Genomic DNA, 17,687 nt, shown 5'->3' with positions numbered 1-17,687 from the left:
AACAATATTAATGTAGATATAGAAATATGGAAATGCGATGACGGTGATGTTTCTAGCGACGAAATAATTCTTTTCTTATGCTCGTTTTGAGTTGACATCCCCTTTCCCTACCACAAGGTACTCCTCCTCTCACCTTCATCGAGAAACTACCTCCTCTGAATCACCCTGAATGATGATTCTAATTGTTTATGTCATGTTGGCACCATCTCCGACCTTCTCCTTGTGCTTAACATCTTGAGCAACTTTGTCAAGACCGATTTGTTTGGCAACTCTTTCTCTTCTAGCTCGATCTTCAGCACCTGTGCTGTCGTTGAAGATTCGGTCAACTTCTTCGAGAGAAAGACCTTTGAGTTCGGGTAAAATGAAGACAGCGTAGAGGAATCCAAGGATGCAGAAGACCATGAATACGATGTAAGTCTTGTAGGTGATAGTCTCCAACATGTGAGGGGTGACCATGGCTACTGTAAAGTTCATCTAAAGGCAACGAAGTCAGTAAATGGGCGGGATTCAGGTGCTGGAAAGCAAGTAACTCACAAGCCAGTTGGTAGCAGAAGAGATACTCATTCCCTTGGCTCTCATATCAAGAGGGAACACTTCGGCGGATACAACCCATGCAAGTGGTCCCCAGGTTACAGCAAAGTTGGCAATGTACCAGTAAATCATGAATACAGCGGCATTTCCTGCAGCTTTGTTGTCATAGTTTGGACCGTAGACAGCAAAGATAGCAGCGACAGTGGCGTGAGAAACGGCCATGTTCGCAGAACCCCAAGCGAGAATAGGTTTTCTACCGAACTGTTACGTATATTCAGCTTATGCACTTATCAGAGCGGAAAACCCAATACTCACGTTGTCGACAAACAAGACAGCAGGGACAGTGAATACAAAGTTGACGATACCAACTACACCAGTAGCGAGTAATCCGATAGTGTTACCAGTCAGACCGATAGATTGGAAAATAGTGGGAGCGTAGTATATGATAGCGTTGATACCAGTCCATTGTTGAAGAGCTTGAGCACCAGCTCCGAGCATGAGACGATGTAAAAGAGGTCGGGTAGTAAGCAATCGCTTGTATTCAGAAAGTGTGACCCTGAAGGTGACATCGTTGGCTCCGTATCTTTCTTTTGCAGCTTCTTGTTCAACGAGTCTTTCGGCTTGAAGTGCTCGGAATTCGTATTGGACCTCTGGTGACTCGGCGGGAGCATTTCGGAGGCGTGCGAGGTTATTGAGACACTCTTCTTCTCGTCCTAAAATTCGTTTGCTATCAGCCTTGATTCAAGAAAAGGACAATTAAACCAACCTTTAAGCATGAGCCATCTGGGAGAGAATGGCATGAAACAAGCTCCGACAAGGAGGACGGCAGCTGGTACAAGTTGAAGACCCAATGGGACTCTCCATGCAGCTTGCTTTTGGCCAGCACCGGTACCACCGATGTCTAGGTATGTTATGGTCAGCTGCGCCGCCCAAATGAAAGGATTTACATCAACGTACAGTTAGTACCGTATCCAATCCAGTACGAGATCAAAATACCGAAAGTAATCGCGAGTTGTTGAAGTGCGACCAAAGATCCACGAATACCAGGGGGAGCAAGTTCGGCGTTAAACATGGGTACAAGCATAGATAAAGCTCCCACACCAAGACCACCGATAAATCGACCGACTGAAAAACGATCAATCAGTTCATTGCTCAGGGACACTAAGCTTTTCATCGACCCACCATAGATACAAGCGACGCTGTGGTTGGCACCGGTTTGGACAGCAGTACCAATCATGAAAATTAAGCACCATCCAGAAATAGAGTACTGAGAGATGTCAGTCAAGAAAAATTTACTTGAGAACCTAGCTTACTTTTCGAGAATATCTATCAGCCAAAGGACCTGCAATCAAAGAACCGACCATAGCACCCAATTCGAGGATCGAAGTGAGAAGACCTTTGGTATCTGTGTTTGTCAACTGCAAAAATATCATCATTAGCCACTACCGTGTAGTGTAAGCTTCGCTCAAGCTTACAGTAGCAGTGTAACGATCAACGAAGTTTGACATGACTTGGACTTGACCGAATACACCTTGATTATAACCGTAGAGCACACCTATACGAACCAAATCAGCGTTCATCTTCACAGAGACTAGCACAGCACACCCACCACCAAGCGAGGCAAAAATTGCAAGGCCCAAAGCTCTCGAATTGTGGAACAACCCTCTCCATCCTTGATTTTGAGATTGAGTGAGGAGCGCATCAAAGTCTCCTCCTGCTGGAGCACCACCACCCATATTGTATGTGTTTTCTATTTGTTTAAGCTTGAAGAGATGTAGTTACTGGTATTTGTTACCAAGTTATGAAGAGAACGAAATGTATCGTCGATTATGTATGAGAAATCTAGATGACCCTCTGAGAGTGACGTATATGTTCTTGTGTGGAACTGAACGCCAAAGCAGTTGGGGGATTTGAGCCTGGACTAGAACCTTGTATGCGACGGGAATGTATATGAGAGCTGCATAAGTTTCACAATGATGTCAGCCTAAATTGGAACAACTTAAAATCGTGCGCGTGACTTTCGATCATATGATCAAAACCATAATTTATCATGTGGAAATTTGACATGTACCGAAGAGTTACTCCCCTCGGGGCTTACTATTACGAATCGAAATTAGAGTGGAGATGAACTTACCTCTATACCGACTTTGTTGAGATCGTTTCAACTTTATGAAATGAGGGGCATACAAAGTCCGTTTACATACCAGTCTATATATGTTTTTTTTTTTCAACCTCTCCTTGGTTGGAAGGAATTTTCTCCTACTCTTTCCGGTAGAAGCGGGTGTTGTTTGGTTCAGCTCAAGGTAATTTTCGCTCTTTCCCAGTAGCCGCCCCCTTTTTGCCCCTATTGCATACGATGCCGCCCCGGAACCCTAAGGTAAAGGATTTGATCAGGCTCCATTACCGCAGTTTGTTGCCCTGTTGGTCACCCATGTATCCCCCGATTTTCCTTGTATGGACCACATGAAAATTTCGGATTAGTAACGCACTAAAAATGACGTCGCTCCCTTTTTGTGGCGTTTGGCTGCGTTCATAGCCGGTTTAAGTCATTTGTTTTAGCTAATGATTTTTACGTTAAGAGAAATGATGTAGTTCTTCTTATTCAGGCAAGTAAAACCAAACTTCACTTGGCAAGCCACTCCTATTTCCGTTTTATGATTTATAACTTTATGCGTAAACAATTTCCATCATTTGCCCAAGCTGATGACAAAGTTCTACGCAAGATATCCGTGGCGCTCCGATTAAAATGCTTGATACGTTTGTGGTGAGCATACATGGACTTGTAAAATTTACCAACCTGTTTTCGGTCAAATCCGGCAGCGACGAAACATGTTGCTATTTTTGGATTGCGTATTTCGGAGGCATATACTTCATCTCGAAATTAGGAACTTGGGGAAAAAGGGCAATCGCATAGCCTTGTAGTTTTTCCTGGATCGAATCGCCGGGAACTGGCTTCATGTATTTCTATTTCTACCTAGAAGATGCAGAAATAAGAGAATTTTCGTATGAATACCAAGAAGCACTTGGCATATTAACGCTAAGATTCAACAAGCGGCAATTGTGGCGCCGGCGGTAAATAAACGAGGTATTTAGGTAATCGATTTTTATCAGGAATCATACCGCGATCGTAGGCTGAGATTCTTTGTGTTCGAAACTGAACCGAAATTGAGATGTGACGGGGCCTGGTAAAGGTGGTACAGGATAGGGGGATGGGGCAATGAATATAGCCCCGGGCTCGTGTGAATCATAAAAAAGGGGATGGCTGTTCGCAAATGTGGGTCAGCTTGGCTATCCGAAATCTTTGAGCTTCGGCCACTTGTCGTTATATGTTCTTTGCAGCAAAGATTCCCTCCACTGGCTCGCCTACAAAACTTTATCAGAATTGCAACTTTGACTCTCGTTGACGAGTGGGACATCACATGATCCCAAGGAGATCAAATACCCCCAATTCTCACCTGGGTGTCTCACTTGGCCTAGAGAGATACCTGTCATTGAGGCATTTTACACAACTGTATGCAAGTCATTCCAACAAATCATTTCTAGTCTCATTTCCAAAAACACAAGCTCAAATGACATCCTTGAGTAGGGGATAATAGCTCAATGGATCGGAACAGCATAAATTCATGCTTGGTGTCGTCGACAAGGGCGTTCAGAAGATGTTAATTGATACGGGACAACCGTGAGAAAGCTATTGCCATGGAGAATTGGGGAATGACGTTTCCTAGCGACTTAATCGAAAACGTTTCGCAAGAATGAAGGCAAACTTGTACTCAGGCTCGTTTCTGATCACGTATATTGGTCCATACTCTCGAGATAGACTTCATTTGAACAAGGCTACCGATATCAGACTGTCACGGAATTACTGCACGGCTAATAGCATGTCTCAAACCGTCCCTGCGCCGATAGTGAAAGAAGCTGAGCTGTGAGTGCGGTTGTTGAATATTGTAGTCCAATTCTCGTTGCGTACGCAACTATGGCTGATTTGGAGAATGCAATACAGGGAAACAGTTAGAAGATGGTTAAATGCTAGGCCTGATATTCTCCTAGGTACGTGTGCCAGAACTGATGCAAGCGGGGGGAAATATTAAGCTTACTTTGGTGAGATACTTATTGTAGCTATAGCTAAAAGACACACCACAAATCCTCTACTTTCACCTCTTCCATCTTCATCTTCGAGCTCATCGATAGCACCAACTCTTATATTATCTGTACCTATTGATGGATTGAGTGTGGATAAAATACGGATTAAAGCAGCTACAAAAGCTCGAAATATAGAAGTTGATATTCCTTTACCTGATGAAAAGATTCAAGGTTTAGGTAAAGGTGGATTTGGAAAAAGAATTGAAAAATTAGGTAATGAATCATTAGAATATTTCCAAGTAGTATGTGTACTTCAAAATCCTCAATCAGTTTTATACTCTATAAACTGATATTTGTTCATTTGGAATTCAATTAGCCACAACATCCTAAAATTGAATATTATGAACCTCCTACTTCAGTTTCAGTACTTCCTATTTACCCATTGCTACTTTTACTTTTCTTAGTTTTTGCTCCTAAAGATCATGGAATTGCTAATATGGGTAGAAATTTAGTTAATAATTATTTAGGAAAATGGGTTATACCTTCTGCTACTTGGTTCGCTGCTGCTTGCGTAAGTAAATGTTTTCTTTTTCTCCTCAACCTTGGTTTCTTATAATAGCTGATAATGGTAGTTGTAGCATTTAGTGATCGAACCATTAATAATAATACCTAAATTACGACAACATCAAGTCCCAAGTTTACAAAGTGTGAGTCGTATCAGACTCAGTAAAATACCAGGGACACTGATTATTCCTCTCTTACAGTTTCTCTACGTTGCTACGGTTGTATGCATAGGATACGGACCGATCGATGCCCTAAATAGAGCAGGTAAGTCATTCCTGTTTTGTATCAATCACTTCTCAATCAGCAGGCTTGTCCTAAACTTCCAACTCGATATCCCGTTCCGCTGCATTTGATGCTGATACTATCTCTGTACTCCTGTAGTGATTCAAGAAAGGATGAAACTCGTACAAGCCCATTCATCGGAAGGAAGAAAAGCGCAATAGTAGAGCCTGGTAAATTGCGAAACTATGGTTTCAAGAGCTGGACGTTCACGATAGTCAGAACAGAGATGATAATGATGCCCCTATGATACCATTAGAATGATATACATGCCATGTCAGATGAATACATATAATCTATATACTCCGTGTATCTAAAAATGTCCCTCTACCAGACCATCGAGGGTCTCTAAAAAATAGGACAGAACCGAACCTGACAGCGGCAGATGTTTATTCATACAATGTGTCCAAGAAGCATTCTGCGACTTTACCAATCACGTGAGGCCCAACACTTGTTTGACCCAGACCTAGATGTGAATCACGAAGTCGATTAGCATGTGTGTGTTTGAAACATACAGTCACTTACCATACAAGGCCACTAAGTCGCCCTTCTGCGCATCAGGCGAAGCTTTAATACCTTTGATAACGATATCAAGGTCGTCCAGTAGCTTATCAACTTTTTGAGCACTCAATCGCTGTAAGTGACATCGTATATCAGTCACACACCTTGATGGGGTATATCTATCGTTATCACCTTGACGTACTGTAAAAGCCATATGTAAACCTCCGATCTCGCCACCTAAAGCACTCAAATGCCAGCCCCTCTTCGACATTCCATCTCCAACGGCATAGACGTTTATAGTCTTACTTCCAAATGCAACTACACAAGCTTTTGGATCACCCAACACGAACAGATCTTCGGAAAATCGTTCTTTCAATCCTTGAATGAATGTCCGAGAAGCGGTTATTATTTCTCGGCACGATTGGGTATACCCGCTATATGTCCATACTATCAGTACCTATAGCGATATGTTGTTACGAAAACTTACTCTTCGCCTATGTAATTTAGCACAGCCCATGCACCAGCTAAGATAGATCCGGGCCTATTCATATTTGTCAGGACATGTATCCGGAAGTATCACGCATGAATGCGTTTTGCTTACCTTGATCCAGCCATCGATGGACTAGCGTACACGCCACCTTCCCAATCCGTCATGATGTAGTATTGGTATCTTCTCAATTCGGGGGAATGGTACATGATAACCGAGGAGCCTGTACACCAGGATCAGCAACATATTCCACTATATTGTTCAGGGCAATTAAATACCTTTGGGACAGAAAGCGTATTTGTGCTATGTAAGAGATTTATACATTAGTCAGATCAGGTAGATGATAGTAAAACATGATGATTGGACGCACAGTATCACAACTTATACTCGTGACGCCCTTCACTCTAAAATCGAAAGGTTCGATATCTAATCCAAAGCCAGCTTTCTCCATGAATGGCAAAATGAAAGAACCTAAGCAGCAATCAACGTGCAGGCCTATATCATGACGCCTAGCTAGTGCTGCTAGCGCAGGAATAGGATCCTATGAAAAGTGTTATGTCAGCATAATCAGTTGCATGCACATATGTGGTATGATGACAAGGCAGACCACTGACGATCGCTCCATCAGGATAATTTGGTGCTGATCCGACCAACATGATAGTATTGGGGTTGCTACGTAAGCTTTGTAAGCTATTTATTCTCCTCGCGACCGTTTTCTGACTCACATGGCTCGTTTCATGGCCTTGACGTCGGCTCTTCTGGAGATTTCGTCAACCGGTATGACGTGCAGTTTAATCTTGAAATATTGAGACGCTTTCCAGAATGCCGCATGCGCCGTAGAAGGTATGACCCTAAGATTTTGCACGTATCAGTATTCAGTGCCGCCCTGGGCATTCCAACGGTGAGTGTACGTACATCTCAGGTCTGTTGATACCCTTTGTTGCCTTTGCCCAGTCCCTATATGTCTTGACAGCCATAAGAATAGATTCAGTCCCTCCGGAAGTAGCTGTTTAATTATCAGTAAGCTCTGTCGTACCAGGCTAATGGCTACTACTGACTTGTTCCCGCTCCATTTGGTCCGTTAAAGCTAGCAAAAATCTGTCAGCTGGATCCGATGGGACGACTGTCAACTTACAGATTGAGGACAATGCTCACAACCTCGCTCTCCATCTTCCGCACGCCGGGGAATACATCAGGATGAAGAGGATTGGAAACCACGAATTTAGCCATAGCTTGGTTGATGATTTCATTCAGTTCGTCACCGCCCTACACGGACTCCACTGTTAGAAAGGTGTTGACGTGATCGAGGTTCTACCTGTCGACTTACGTGATAAACAGCTCCTGAGACTCGACCAGCGTTAACATCACCCCTTTCCAACTTCTTTAGATTATCCCATTCACTTTCTAACCAATCTTTACTTCTTCCTTGTTCTGGTAATTTCCTAACAGCAGTCAGTTTCACTCCATCAGGATATCTTGATGGTACTAATTTTTCTCGTATCTCTGCTTGGGTTTTTCCTAATTCAAGACGTAACTGCTTCTTCGATGAAGGCAGAGACAACATGATTCGCACAACAAACTTAATGTAAAGACTCAGCGCTGATCAAACAAGGTTAGGTCGCAGAATCCAAAGCTTACCCCTTGTACAGTATTTCGGACCTCGTTGGCAGTACCTAGTATACCTCTTGCTCTAAAATGCCGATATCCATCCAAGAACACATATTTCAATAACCAATATATAACGGCGATTCGAGCGAAAGTGTCGAACCGTCTTGCGTACGGCTCTACTCGAGCATCTAGCTTGGCCATGGTGAGGGAAGATAGCGAAGCCATCGAGATCGGTCCTATCAATTTACTTGCCACCGATACAAGGCAAGCATGGATGGCAAAGATATGTATGAGTTTCAAAAGACCTATCAGGTGTCATCTCTTAGCTACATTCCTTATTCGGTGACCGTCCACAAGTGAGAAAGCACGTGGTCGTTGTTATCGGGTCTGTGTGTCAAATATATATTGATCGATCTCGTTTGTGCCTGAGTACGGATAATAATGTGGTGACGCGCCGATCAAAGATCAAACATGAGATGAGATCAAGAAATGTAAGTTAATCCATTAGATCACTCGTAGAGTACTCAGATCTTAACTAGTGTCTTCTCAAGCGGGAAGAGGTCAAATCTCAACATGCCTGAACTACCAGGTAAGTGACATTTGACAAGGGACCGTCACTGATTGCCGCATTCAGAGGTTGAGAGAGCTCGTAAGCTCATTCACGAAACATGCAGAGGGTATAAGATCAAGAAGGTGAATTCCACGGAAGACAAGATCGTATATACCGGTGGGAACGACCATGAAGCATTCGTGAGTATTTGATTCGCTATTTTCTATCAAGTTGTCAGCTTATCAGGGACATGTATAGGCTAAAGAGATTTCAGGAAGAACAATCACTGGATGCGAGAGAAAGGGCAAAACGTGAGTCTGCAAGGCACTCTTAGGCAATGGCACTGACCGCCGTTGGTATGGCAGATTTTGGATGACCCTCTCAGGTAAAGGACGACTCCCAGTTATGCACTTTGGTATGACAGGTATGATACAGCTCAAAGGACAAGAACCGACTTGGTATAGAAGGAGACCACGGGAGAACCCAAAAACATGGCCACCTAGAGTGAGTTTGCAATTGCGCTCTGACTGCATCATAGCTAACACCCAACTACAACTGAAATGCCAGTTCTATAAGTTGTCAGTGTCTGTACGCTCCAATCTCCCCAGGATGTCGCTGACAGCCATAATATTATAGCGTACTTGAGCTAGAACCACAATCAGGATCGGTGGGTAAGGAGCCAATTGAGCTAGCTTTCTTAGATGGTATGTTCTTACACATTGCAGAAATTATGCAATTGGATCTCACCTGACATCTGATGACAGGCCGACGATTGGGTCGACTACGACTGCTGCCATCCCCAGTGACCGATCACCCACCAGTGTCTGCCTTGGGCTTTGATCCAGTTTTATCCCATCCGACATTCGAAGAATTCGAAGGGTTGATAGCGAAGAAAAAGGGTACAGTCAAAGGGATGATCATGGATCAAGCGTTCAGCGCAGGTGTTGGTAATGTCAGTAGTCATTTTTTGTCTACGCCCACATGTAAGAACCTATACTGATGAACTGAGGCTCTAAGTGGGTTGCCGATGAGTGAGCAATCGGTGTCAATCCATTCACAGAATGCCAACTGATTAGATTTGGAGTAGAGTGCTATATCAAGCTCGTATACATCCTTCATGTCCTGTCAATCACCTATCATCACAAAACATCAAAGATCTACATCATCAACTACGCGCTGTACCTTTGAAAGCTGTAGAGGTTAATGCTGATCATCGGAAGTTTCCTGAAGATTGGTTGTTCCGTTGGAGATGGGGCAAAGGGAAGAAGCAAGCCAAAGGCAAAAAGAAAGCTGAAGATGCTGAATTACAGAGAAGCGACGAAGAGGGTGGAGAAGATATAAAACCGAAAGGAAAGGAATTTTTGGCTTTGGTAAGTGAAGCAATTGATCTCTTTCGACCATTTATAGTGGCTGAATGATACTCGCTGTGTGTACAAACAGCCAAACGGTAAACCTGCTACCATTGTTTACGTAGAGGTCAGCGGAAGGACAACAGCTCTTGTAGAAGAACTACAGAAGATGCCTGAAGGGGTAGAGATCAAGCCAAAGATAAGCAAAGGTGGGAAAGGGAGTCAGAGTAAGAAGCGACCAAAAGGGGATGAATCGGTGAGCTTGATCAGGCAATGAGCTGAATCGTCGGCGAAGCTGCATATACTGATCCTGACCGTGCGCAGGACGACGGATCGAGTGGGCTTAGTGAAGAAGAAGAAGTGACGACACCTGTGAAAGCCACAACAGCTAGGCAAAGAGGATCAGCCAACAAAAAGGTCAAACAAGAAGTAAAGGATGAAGTGGAGGATCCACCAGTCAAGAAGGTGAGCTTACTGCGACTCCCGGAATGTGATAGTCAGGACTAAGCTGAATGAACAAGTTCTTCGCTCTTCCTCCCCACTGGCTCTCTACTTACCAATATCGCCCATTCCCCTTCTTACCGCCTATCCTTCCTGCAGTCCCGACAATCTACCTCAAAGGACGACACACTATCCTCAACAAGGGCCAAAGGCAAAACCAATGGCAAAGGAAGTACCCCCGTCAAGCGAGAAGGTGGCAACAAACTGCGGAAATCCAATGGCAGGCGTACGCAAGTAGAATTGGAAGATGGTGTTCGGGAGGGTTCGTCAGATTTGTCAGATTTGCCTTCTGATTGATGTTCGCTTGAGAGTCTTGGAAGAGTACTCCGACACCAGAAAAGACACTATATACAATCTGAAATCCTCTTGCAGTAATTCAGCTTATTCACTCCGATGACGTAGCTGTGTGACGAAAGATGTATCTCTAATCATCTTTGATGCGCTGCTGTGGGAAGAATCCGTCAAACAACATAGTGTCAAGTCATGACAAGTCGGTCGGACTGCATCAAGAACTCATCTTGTCGTTCGAATGTCAATTCTGTGTATTGCTCTTTGGATTATCTCAAGCTTGTTCGAGTCAAATTGAGGTCCCGATGGGACTTCAAGGACTATACAAGTCTCTTTTCCTGACATAGTATTGTAATCATCCAAAACGATACGCCTTCTCGAAACTTACAACATCTCGAGATCCATTCACATTTGCCCAGTGTAAGATATTTACATAACGTCATGGTTTCCTTTGATCATCATCTCCTCACATAAGGTGAAAATGACATTCGCTTAGCATTCGCTTGACGTACTTGAATGGATCACGCAGGAAGTCACCAGTTCAAAGCATTAGTGATGTCAAGCATTTCGACATGACGCAGATTTACCTTTGTTGAAAAATGTTTTGGAGAAATGACGTGATTTACAACCTTTGTTGATCTTCTTGCGATATGTACGGAGAAGAACAACGTACAGTATGAGTATCGTCTTTCCGTTCAGCAGATCATTTCAATGGAGGAATATGACGTGAATCTTACCTTTCATCAATGATGAGTGAGGAGTGTCCTTGAACGACTCGATGAATATACGGGTTTGCCGTTTCTCGTAAGGTATAAATAGGCCTACAAGATGACCTGCTCTTCATTCGTTTTGTTTCTTCAATCCAAACCAAACACATTCCAACACACTCATAAATTCGCAAGCATATACAAAGACCCTCGCACAATCACACAGGTAAGTGTTTGATTTCATTAATAAGACTGGACCAAACTGATATGTTGTCTGGAGGATAGATCATCATGGCTGACAACAAAACTAACCCTAACTTCGACAGAGCCACTGATACCGACTATCAGAGCCTCCAAAACCGTGTCACTCAAAATGTAGGAGGGCTCTCTGAGGCGGGCGCTACGCAAGCCGGGCCTCAGCCAGGCTCTGAAATTCAACCTACTGCTGCTGGGGTCAGTATCTCCTGTTGACAAAACCTATACTTTTGACTGACGATTTGGTCTAGAATACTGCGGGCAGCAATGGATCTTATGGACAACGAGACGTCGGACGTGGCAATCCTGCGTCGTGGACACAAACTTCCAGCGGAGAAGGTAGCAGAAACCCAGATGATGTACTATTGATTCAATTCAGCGTCCATGCAAGCTTGAGCTGATTTCCAACTTATCTTTCTAGGGCTCTTTGGAGGGACAACCGATTGAGCGGGATCCTTTAAGGGACGCACTCCTTCGTTGTTTGACTGGTAGTAGTATCCCGACTGACGGATCGGCCCTAGATGTAATCAGCAGGAAATACACAGCCAGACCAGACGGGGAGATCACACCCAGCAGCGGGTCAGGGTTTTAGTCTCGCCTTCTTCAAGAAATGGCCTTGTGGTCCTTGCCAAAGTAATTTGAACCGGATGCTCTTTCGTAATTCTGATGTAGAACAAGTAGTGACCAGGAGTGTGGTGGAGGAATAGTCTTGTGCGAACTAAATGGTGGCATATGTAATTAATATTGAGGTCCTTTCGCTCATGCCTTATTGCCTTCCCCGCGTGTCGATTTAGTCTATATCCGCTGATCATCGATAGTGTAGTGAGATTGAATGTATGAGGAAATGTATAGATGATCTTGCACACTTTTGGTTCGTAATAGCCCAGACTCTCGAGGTAGCCAGCGAATGTATACACATTCAACGCATGACTCATTTTTCATGCGATCTTCAGTAAACGTTATACCATCCCAATTTTGCCACGGGTTCAACATGTTACGTAATAACATCACTTGCCACCCACTGTCGCTAGTCGTGTTTGCGAAATGACCACTCAAAAGTACAAGATAATAAATCATTATCTTATACTTCTCTTTGTATACTTGCAATTGTCATAGCAACAATAATTAATCAAGATGCCTCCTCGTAAATCGCGAGAAGTCAAATCAGCTGCGCCTTCACCCTCACCTGTTCCTTCTACCGGCAGATCAAGAGCTACTCGTTCAAAATCAAGTAAAGCTCCTTCAGAAGTTTCCGTTCTTGAAAGCGATATTCCTGAGAGTACAGAAGAAGATGATAATGAAGCCAGTACCGAAATCGATGATAATGAAAAGGTAACTAACAATGGTATGGATGAACAAGAAGATGAAGATGCAGTCGAAAGTAAGAAGTCAACGATGGAAGAGAGATTAGCTAAGATGAAAGAGTTGAGAATGAGAATGGTAAGTTCTATCTGGTCTTTAGGCTTATTTTCGTCCATATATTCGATTTAGGCCCCGTCATAGACTTTTGACATGGCAACCAATGTAAAGACCAAAGTCACTCATACGACTTCTTTCTATAGAACCAATCAACTCAACAAAATCGTAAAGATTTAATAGCAGACCACCAAAAATCAAAAGTAACAGCCAAAGAATTGCAACGTTTAGAAAAGCAAAAGAAACTTGCCCAAACATTAAGATTAAAAGCTGAAGCTGAAGAAAATGGAGAAGATTTAGAAAGAAAGAAAAATTGGGAATATAGTATAGAAGATAATGAGAGATGGGAAAAGAAATTGGAAGAACAAAAAGTTAAGCAAGATACAGATTTCCATAGTGAGTGATTCACTTGTTTCTGAGAATGAAATGAGATCTAACCAGATTGTAATTGATTAACAGATGCTGAAGATGATGCACATAAACGATATAATCGAAATATAAGATCGACAAAAGTTGATTTAGCTTCATATGAAAGGCAAAAAGAAATTGCATTAGGTCTTGCACCTGGAACGTTAGTATCTACAGGAGGATCTTCAAGTGCAATTGCAGGATCTTCAAGATCAGGAGCTTTGACTGCTTCAGAAGATTTATATAGAGGAGCAGATACTTTATCTTATGGTGATCATAAACCTAGTGAAGATGCTTTAGATAGAGTAGCTGAAAAGATTAACAAAGAGTGAGTTTATCATTTCTCTATAGCTTCATTAGTTTCCAATGCTCTTCCATCCGTGTCCGACTTTAACTCAGTTTTGTAAACACCTAATGGAATTTATATACTGATCATAAATTGAATTTACAGTATTGGTAAATACGGTAAGAGGAAGAATAAGAAAGATGATGAAGACGACGAAGTTACATACATCAACGAGAGGAATAAAGTATTCAATAAGAAAGTTGCAAGGTACTTTGATAAATATACTAAAGAGTATGTTTTACTATCTCTTTTGCTATATCGTCTGAATATTCGGCTAATGAACTTCATCATAGGATTCGAGCGAATTTCGAAAGAGGAACAGCGTTATAGATTTAACTCTCAATTGCAGATCTTCCATTTACCCAAACTTCCTTTACTGATAGAAATATATATATATATGTCCTAGGACCTCGTTTGTATTTGACTCACGCTTTTGCAGCCAAATGAGCATGTAACATAATAACAGACAAATTGGACCCAAGCAAGGTGAACGCATTTAATCATGATATAATCTATCCATAATTATGATTCACTGATCCACGGAAAATATATGAAAGAATTGTAAGATCGCACAAATAGACAGTCGGATTTGACGAGAACATAAAACAAATATCTGACTGGTTTCAATATGATACTGGGAATGGTGAGATATGTCTATTACAACCAACCTTGTTCATTCTAAAGTTTTTCGAAGCTGCATAGGCTATCCTCCAAACCAGTTTTTCACACATCGTTAGAACACCACGCTGAACGATGTCTACATCTGCCTCTTCGGCTTGAATTATTGATATCGTTGATCGGGGTTCATGTAATAACCCTAATTGATATGGTCATCATCAGTCATTCTGTATTGGTTGTTACCCAATGTCGCGACACAACTCACATTTGGATCCATACCTCGACCTTGTTGGGCCTGAGCTTGAGCCTGAGCCTGTGCCTGTGCCTGCGCTTGAGCTTGAGCTTGCGCCTGAGCATGTGCCATTTGTAATTGTTGTGCATGTGCAGCTTGTGCTTGCTGTTGTTGTTGCATTTGAGCTGCTGTAGCTTGGTCTGGATATAACGAGTAGGGTCAGCTGAGCATGCAAGTGTTGTCGACGATATAATTCAAAGGTATTGCTCTCAAAACAAATGCAGAGTTTCAAATGGAGCGACGAAACATACCATAATAACCTTGTCTAGCAGCTTGTTCAGCCAACATAGCATTATACTGATTTTGTTGCTGCTGCTGCTGTTGTTGTTGCTGCTGTTGCTGTTGTTGAGCAATCATTTGGGCATTTTGTTGTTGAGCAGCTTGAGCTTGTGCTTGTTGAGCTTGTTGTTGAGCTTGAACAGCTGCGGAAGCTTGTGAAGCTCTAGCTGCTACTCTAGGAGGTAAGGCTAATGAAGCTGCTGATGCTTGAACTCCAGTAGTAGGCAATGTAGGAGGCGCTATTGGTCCAGAGGTGAAGTAAGGATGGACCATAGCTTGGTGAGCATCATATCGACGAGATGGTTCGAATTGTAATAGGTGTTCGAGAAGGTTAAGAGCTAAGCGAAAAACGATAAGGATCAGCTGTGTTTCCTATGGACTTTGATTCTCTATGGCCCAGGTCAAAATCTCACCATCTCGAGGAGCTCGAGGCACTATAGCATGGAATGGTTGCTTAGGGTGTTTGGCCAGTGGGGTTTTTATTTGGATTTCGGGCTAGTATAATCATGTCAGAAATCAAATCATCAGTAGACTGAGTCAGACGGGAAATGAGCTCACGGAGTTGAGTTTGATTTGAGCGATTGTAGCATCACTGGGAGTACCGACAATCTTCATGATTTGTACTAATTGATCCGCATTATCTCTACCTCTAAATAGGGGATAACCGGTAATCATTTCGGCAAAGCTGGTTGAGATGCCATATCATCAGCTGCTGTCTCCAATTGAAGCCTTTTGAACAATATACTCACATGCAACCAACCGACCAAATGTCGATACTAGTACTATATGTTCTAGACCCTAATAAAACATCAGGTGCCCTATACCATAATGTGACAACCTAGGTTCAGATGAGATCGATGAGCTCGGGTGAGCCAAACGGATATCCAGCTGTATTAAACGCTGACTTACCTCGTTACTGAATGTATTAACTGGTACACCAAAAGCCCTGGCCAGACCGAAATCTCCTATTTTCAATTCTCCACGTCTGTTGATCAACAAATTTTGAGGCTTCAAATCACGATGTAATACTCTGTTATCATGGCAAAAAGCGATACCCTATTATATCATTTGTAAGCTGTGACTCTCAATCAAAGAGCTTTTACCCTTGAACCTCGCGGAACGGCTTGATCAGAAATATCAAATGGCGTTGAAATGGTTATATTAGGTGTACACTCACATTTAATAATTGATGAGTAAAATTCTTGACCGTATTTAAATCTAATGCACCTCTATCACCATGAGTATCCATATATTTCTTCAAATCTTGTTCGCAAAACTGATCAATTCCCCCAAAATGAAATTAGCCAGAACTCAAAAACGCAGTTGAACAAATAGTAGGGTTGATAAATTTACCTCGAAGATCAAAACCAATTTAGATTCAGTATGAATAACATCATGTAATCTTACAATGTTAACATGTTTGAGTTCTAAATTAAGATCACATTCAAATATAAGCGCATTTCCCAGTTCTCTTTAATTTGGAGGATACCACAACTCACCCTTCATCAAACTTATCTCCCTTATAGCTGTACTTGGTGTACCTTCTTCCGCATCTAGATGAATCTCTTTCAAAGCAACAACTTCCGAAGTAGTCCTCGAACGACCCTATATATCATCAATACGATATTCAGTTTTCATCTCAATGACTTTATTTTGAATGTCATTCACCTTGTACACAGTAGCATAAGTACCTTCACCCAATTTCTCCAATTGAACGTAGTTCCTATAAATATAAATTCATATTTAGCTGCATTTCGCTCATACCTGCGGGCCAGATCTTAATTAGCTAAATTAGATTTTGACTCACATCTTGAAGCGCTATTTATGGTAAGATGGTTCGACAAGGAACTTATAAAAGATAGGTGGGAAGGGTAATAAATGTCAAAGTGGATTGAACTTCCCTCAGAACTTCAAATCTAATGCTGTTGAATCTTTCACGCGTCTTATTTCAATAAGTACGATGAGTAAGTTACTGATAATTTGTTTTTGAGAGATTGTCTAGTCTAGTCGAAAGTCAGTTCAATAAAAAGTAATGATACATATAAAAGTGAAAGTGTATATTGTTATTCGTATGAAGTGTTGGTTGGAATGGCAAGTTAGTATTTAGTCTTAACCGGTCTTTTACCCTTAAATCTTATTTTCAAAAGAAATGTCAGATAGGATGAAGTATATATTGACTATATCAAATATGTGAGATTTATTAATCATACATGCATAGTCAATCAAAATCATACAATCCAAATCATATTCATTCAGTCATCACTGAGGACCTCTACGCCATCGTTTATCTATTGGGAATGAAGATATAACAACCTTCAGACGTGTTCTTATGACGCGCGATGTTAACTGACTTTGAAATTCAAGCACGTTTCTCATGACTATTACAAAATGAATCATTCGTTTTCTTATTGTCATATATACATATTTTGTTTACTTATTTTACTTAAATATAAAAACTCATTTATGAGTGGTAAGTTGTAATTTTTGCACCTTTACATTGACGGTGACTTTCACATGATTTCTTTTCTTCCCTTGTCTAAAACAAATAATGTAATTTTGTAATTATCTATCTATTGTGATATCCCACCACTAGGCAAGCATTAACACAAAAACTCTGTTATGAGCTTT

The 17,687-nt window shown here is 41.9% G+C and overlaps 7 protein-coding genes across 7 annotated transcripts; 4 read left to right on the top strand and 3 right to left on the bottom strand.

Annotated features, from left to right (window-relative positions):
• Window positions 1-186: 186 nt before the first annotated feature.
• On the bottom strand, window positions 187-2,267 carry I206_100665 (uncharacterized protein; the record flags this gene model as incomplete). The annotated part of the gene is made up of 9 exons (XM_019152439.1): window positions 187-474; window positions 535-792; window positions 847-1,244; window positions 1,298-1,432; window positions 1,489-1,656; window positions 1,714-1,798; window positions 1,845-1,949; window positions 2,007-2,086; window positions 2,141-2,267. 9 exons carry the CDS (start codon window positions 2,265-2,267, stop codon window positions 187-189), a joined length of 1,644 nt encoding a protein of 547 aa, XP_019014577.1.
• Window positions 2,268-4,409: 2,142 nt separating this feature from the next.
• Window positions 4,410-5,618, top strand: I206_100664 (uncharacterized protein; the record flags this gene model as incomplete). Its single annotated transcript, XM_019152440.1, has 7 exons — window positions 4,410-4,453; window positions 4,532-4,578; window positions 4,648-4,913; window positions 4,988-5,182; window positions 5,250-5,318; window positions 5,376-5,439; window positions 5,557-5,618. The coding sequence occupies 7 exons, from the start codon at window positions 4,410-4,412 to the stop codon at window positions 5,616-5,618; spliced, it is 747 nt and encodes a 248-aa protein (XP_019014578.1).
• A 225-nt stretch (window positions 5,619-5,843) lies between these two features.
• I206_100663 (uncharacterized protein) lies at window positions 5,844-8,275 on the bottom strand (the record flags this gene model as incomplete). Its single annotated transcript, XM_019152441.2, has 14 exons — window positions 5,844-5,920; window positions 5,980-6,088; window positions 6,158-6,389; window positions 6,443-6,496; window positions 6,557-6,665; window positions 6,721-6,745; window positions 6,813-6,983; window positions 7,057-7,114; window positions 7,168-7,293; window positions 7,358-7,448; window positions 7,501-7,529; window positions 7,578-7,708; window positions 7,770-8,021; window positions 8,081-8,275. 14 exons carry the CDS (start codon window positions 8,273-8,275, stop codon window positions 5,844-5,846), a joined length of 1,659 nt encoding a protein of 552 aa, XP_019014579.2.
• Window positions 8,276-8,623: 348 nt separating this feature from the next.
• I206_100662 (formamidopyrimidine-DNA glycosylase) lies at window positions 8,624-10,747 on the top strand (the record flags this gene model as incomplete). Its single annotated transcript, XM_019152442.1, has 12 exons — window positions 8,624-8,639; window positions 8,685-8,800; window positions 8,859-8,911; window positions 8,966-9,104; window positions 9,168-9,178; window positions 9,237-9,304; window positions 9,365-9,552; window positions 9,618-9,631; window positions 9,688-9,970; window positions 10,041-10,205; window positions 10,274-10,414; window positions 10,550-10,747. 12 exons carry the CDS (start codon window positions 8,624-8,626, stop codon window positions 10,745-10,747), a joined length of 1,392 nt encoding a protein of 463 aa, XP_019014580.1.
• A 989-nt stretch (window positions 10,748-11,736) lies between these two features.
• On the top strand, window positions 11,737-12,101 carry I206_100661 (uncharacterized protein; the record flags this gene model as incomplete). The annotated part of the gene is made up of 2 exons (XM_019152443.1): window positions 11,737-11,898; window positions 11,952-12,101. The coding sequence occupies 2 exons, from the start codon at window positions 11,737-11,739 to the stop codon at window positions 12,099-12,101; spliced, it is 312 nt and encodes a 103-aa protein (XP_019014581.1).
• Window positions 12,102-12,834: 733 nt separating this feature from the next.
• Window positions 12,835-14,200, top strand: I206_100660 (uncharacterized protein; the record flags this gene model as incomplete). Its single annotated transcript, XM_019152444.1, has 5 exons — window positions 12,835-13,140; window positions 13,263-13,512; window positions 13,576-13,852; window positions 13,976-14,101; window positions 14,164-14,200. The coding sequence occupies 5 exons, from the start codon at window positions 12,835-12,837 to the stop codon at window positions 14,198-14,200; spliced, it is 996 nt and encodes a 331-aa protein (XP_019014582.1).
• A 451-nt stretch (window positions 14,201-14,651) lies between these two features.
• I206_100659 (uncharacterized protein) lies at window positions 14,652-17,340 on the bottom strand (the record flags this gene model as incomplete). The annotated part of the gene is made up of 12 exons (XM_019152445.2): window positions 14,652-14,687; window positions 14,754-14,920; window positions 15,032-15,397; window positions 15,473-15,554; window positions 15,618-15,744; window positions 15,809-15,897; window positions 15,969-16,115; window positions 16,237-16,335; window positions 16,413-16,486; window positions 16,559-16,664; window positions 16,728-16,782; window positions 17,336-17,340. 12 exons carry the CDS (start codon window positions 17,338-17,340, stop codon window positions 14,652-14,654), a joined length of 1,353 nt encoding a protein of 450 aa, XP_019014583.2.
• Between the last annotated feature and the right edge of the window lie 347 nt (window positions 17,341-17,687).

This window comes from Kwoniella pini, chromosome 1 (assembly GCF_000512605.2).
Source record: "Kwoniella pini CBS 10737 chromosome 1, complete sequence".
NCBI classification, from domain to species: Eukaryota; Fungi; Basidiomycota; class Tremellomycetes; order Tremellales; family Cryptococcaceae; genus Kwoniella; species Kwoniella pini.
Note: the sequence above shows the minus strand (reverse complement) of the source record. Positions and strands in the feature narration are given on the sequence as shown.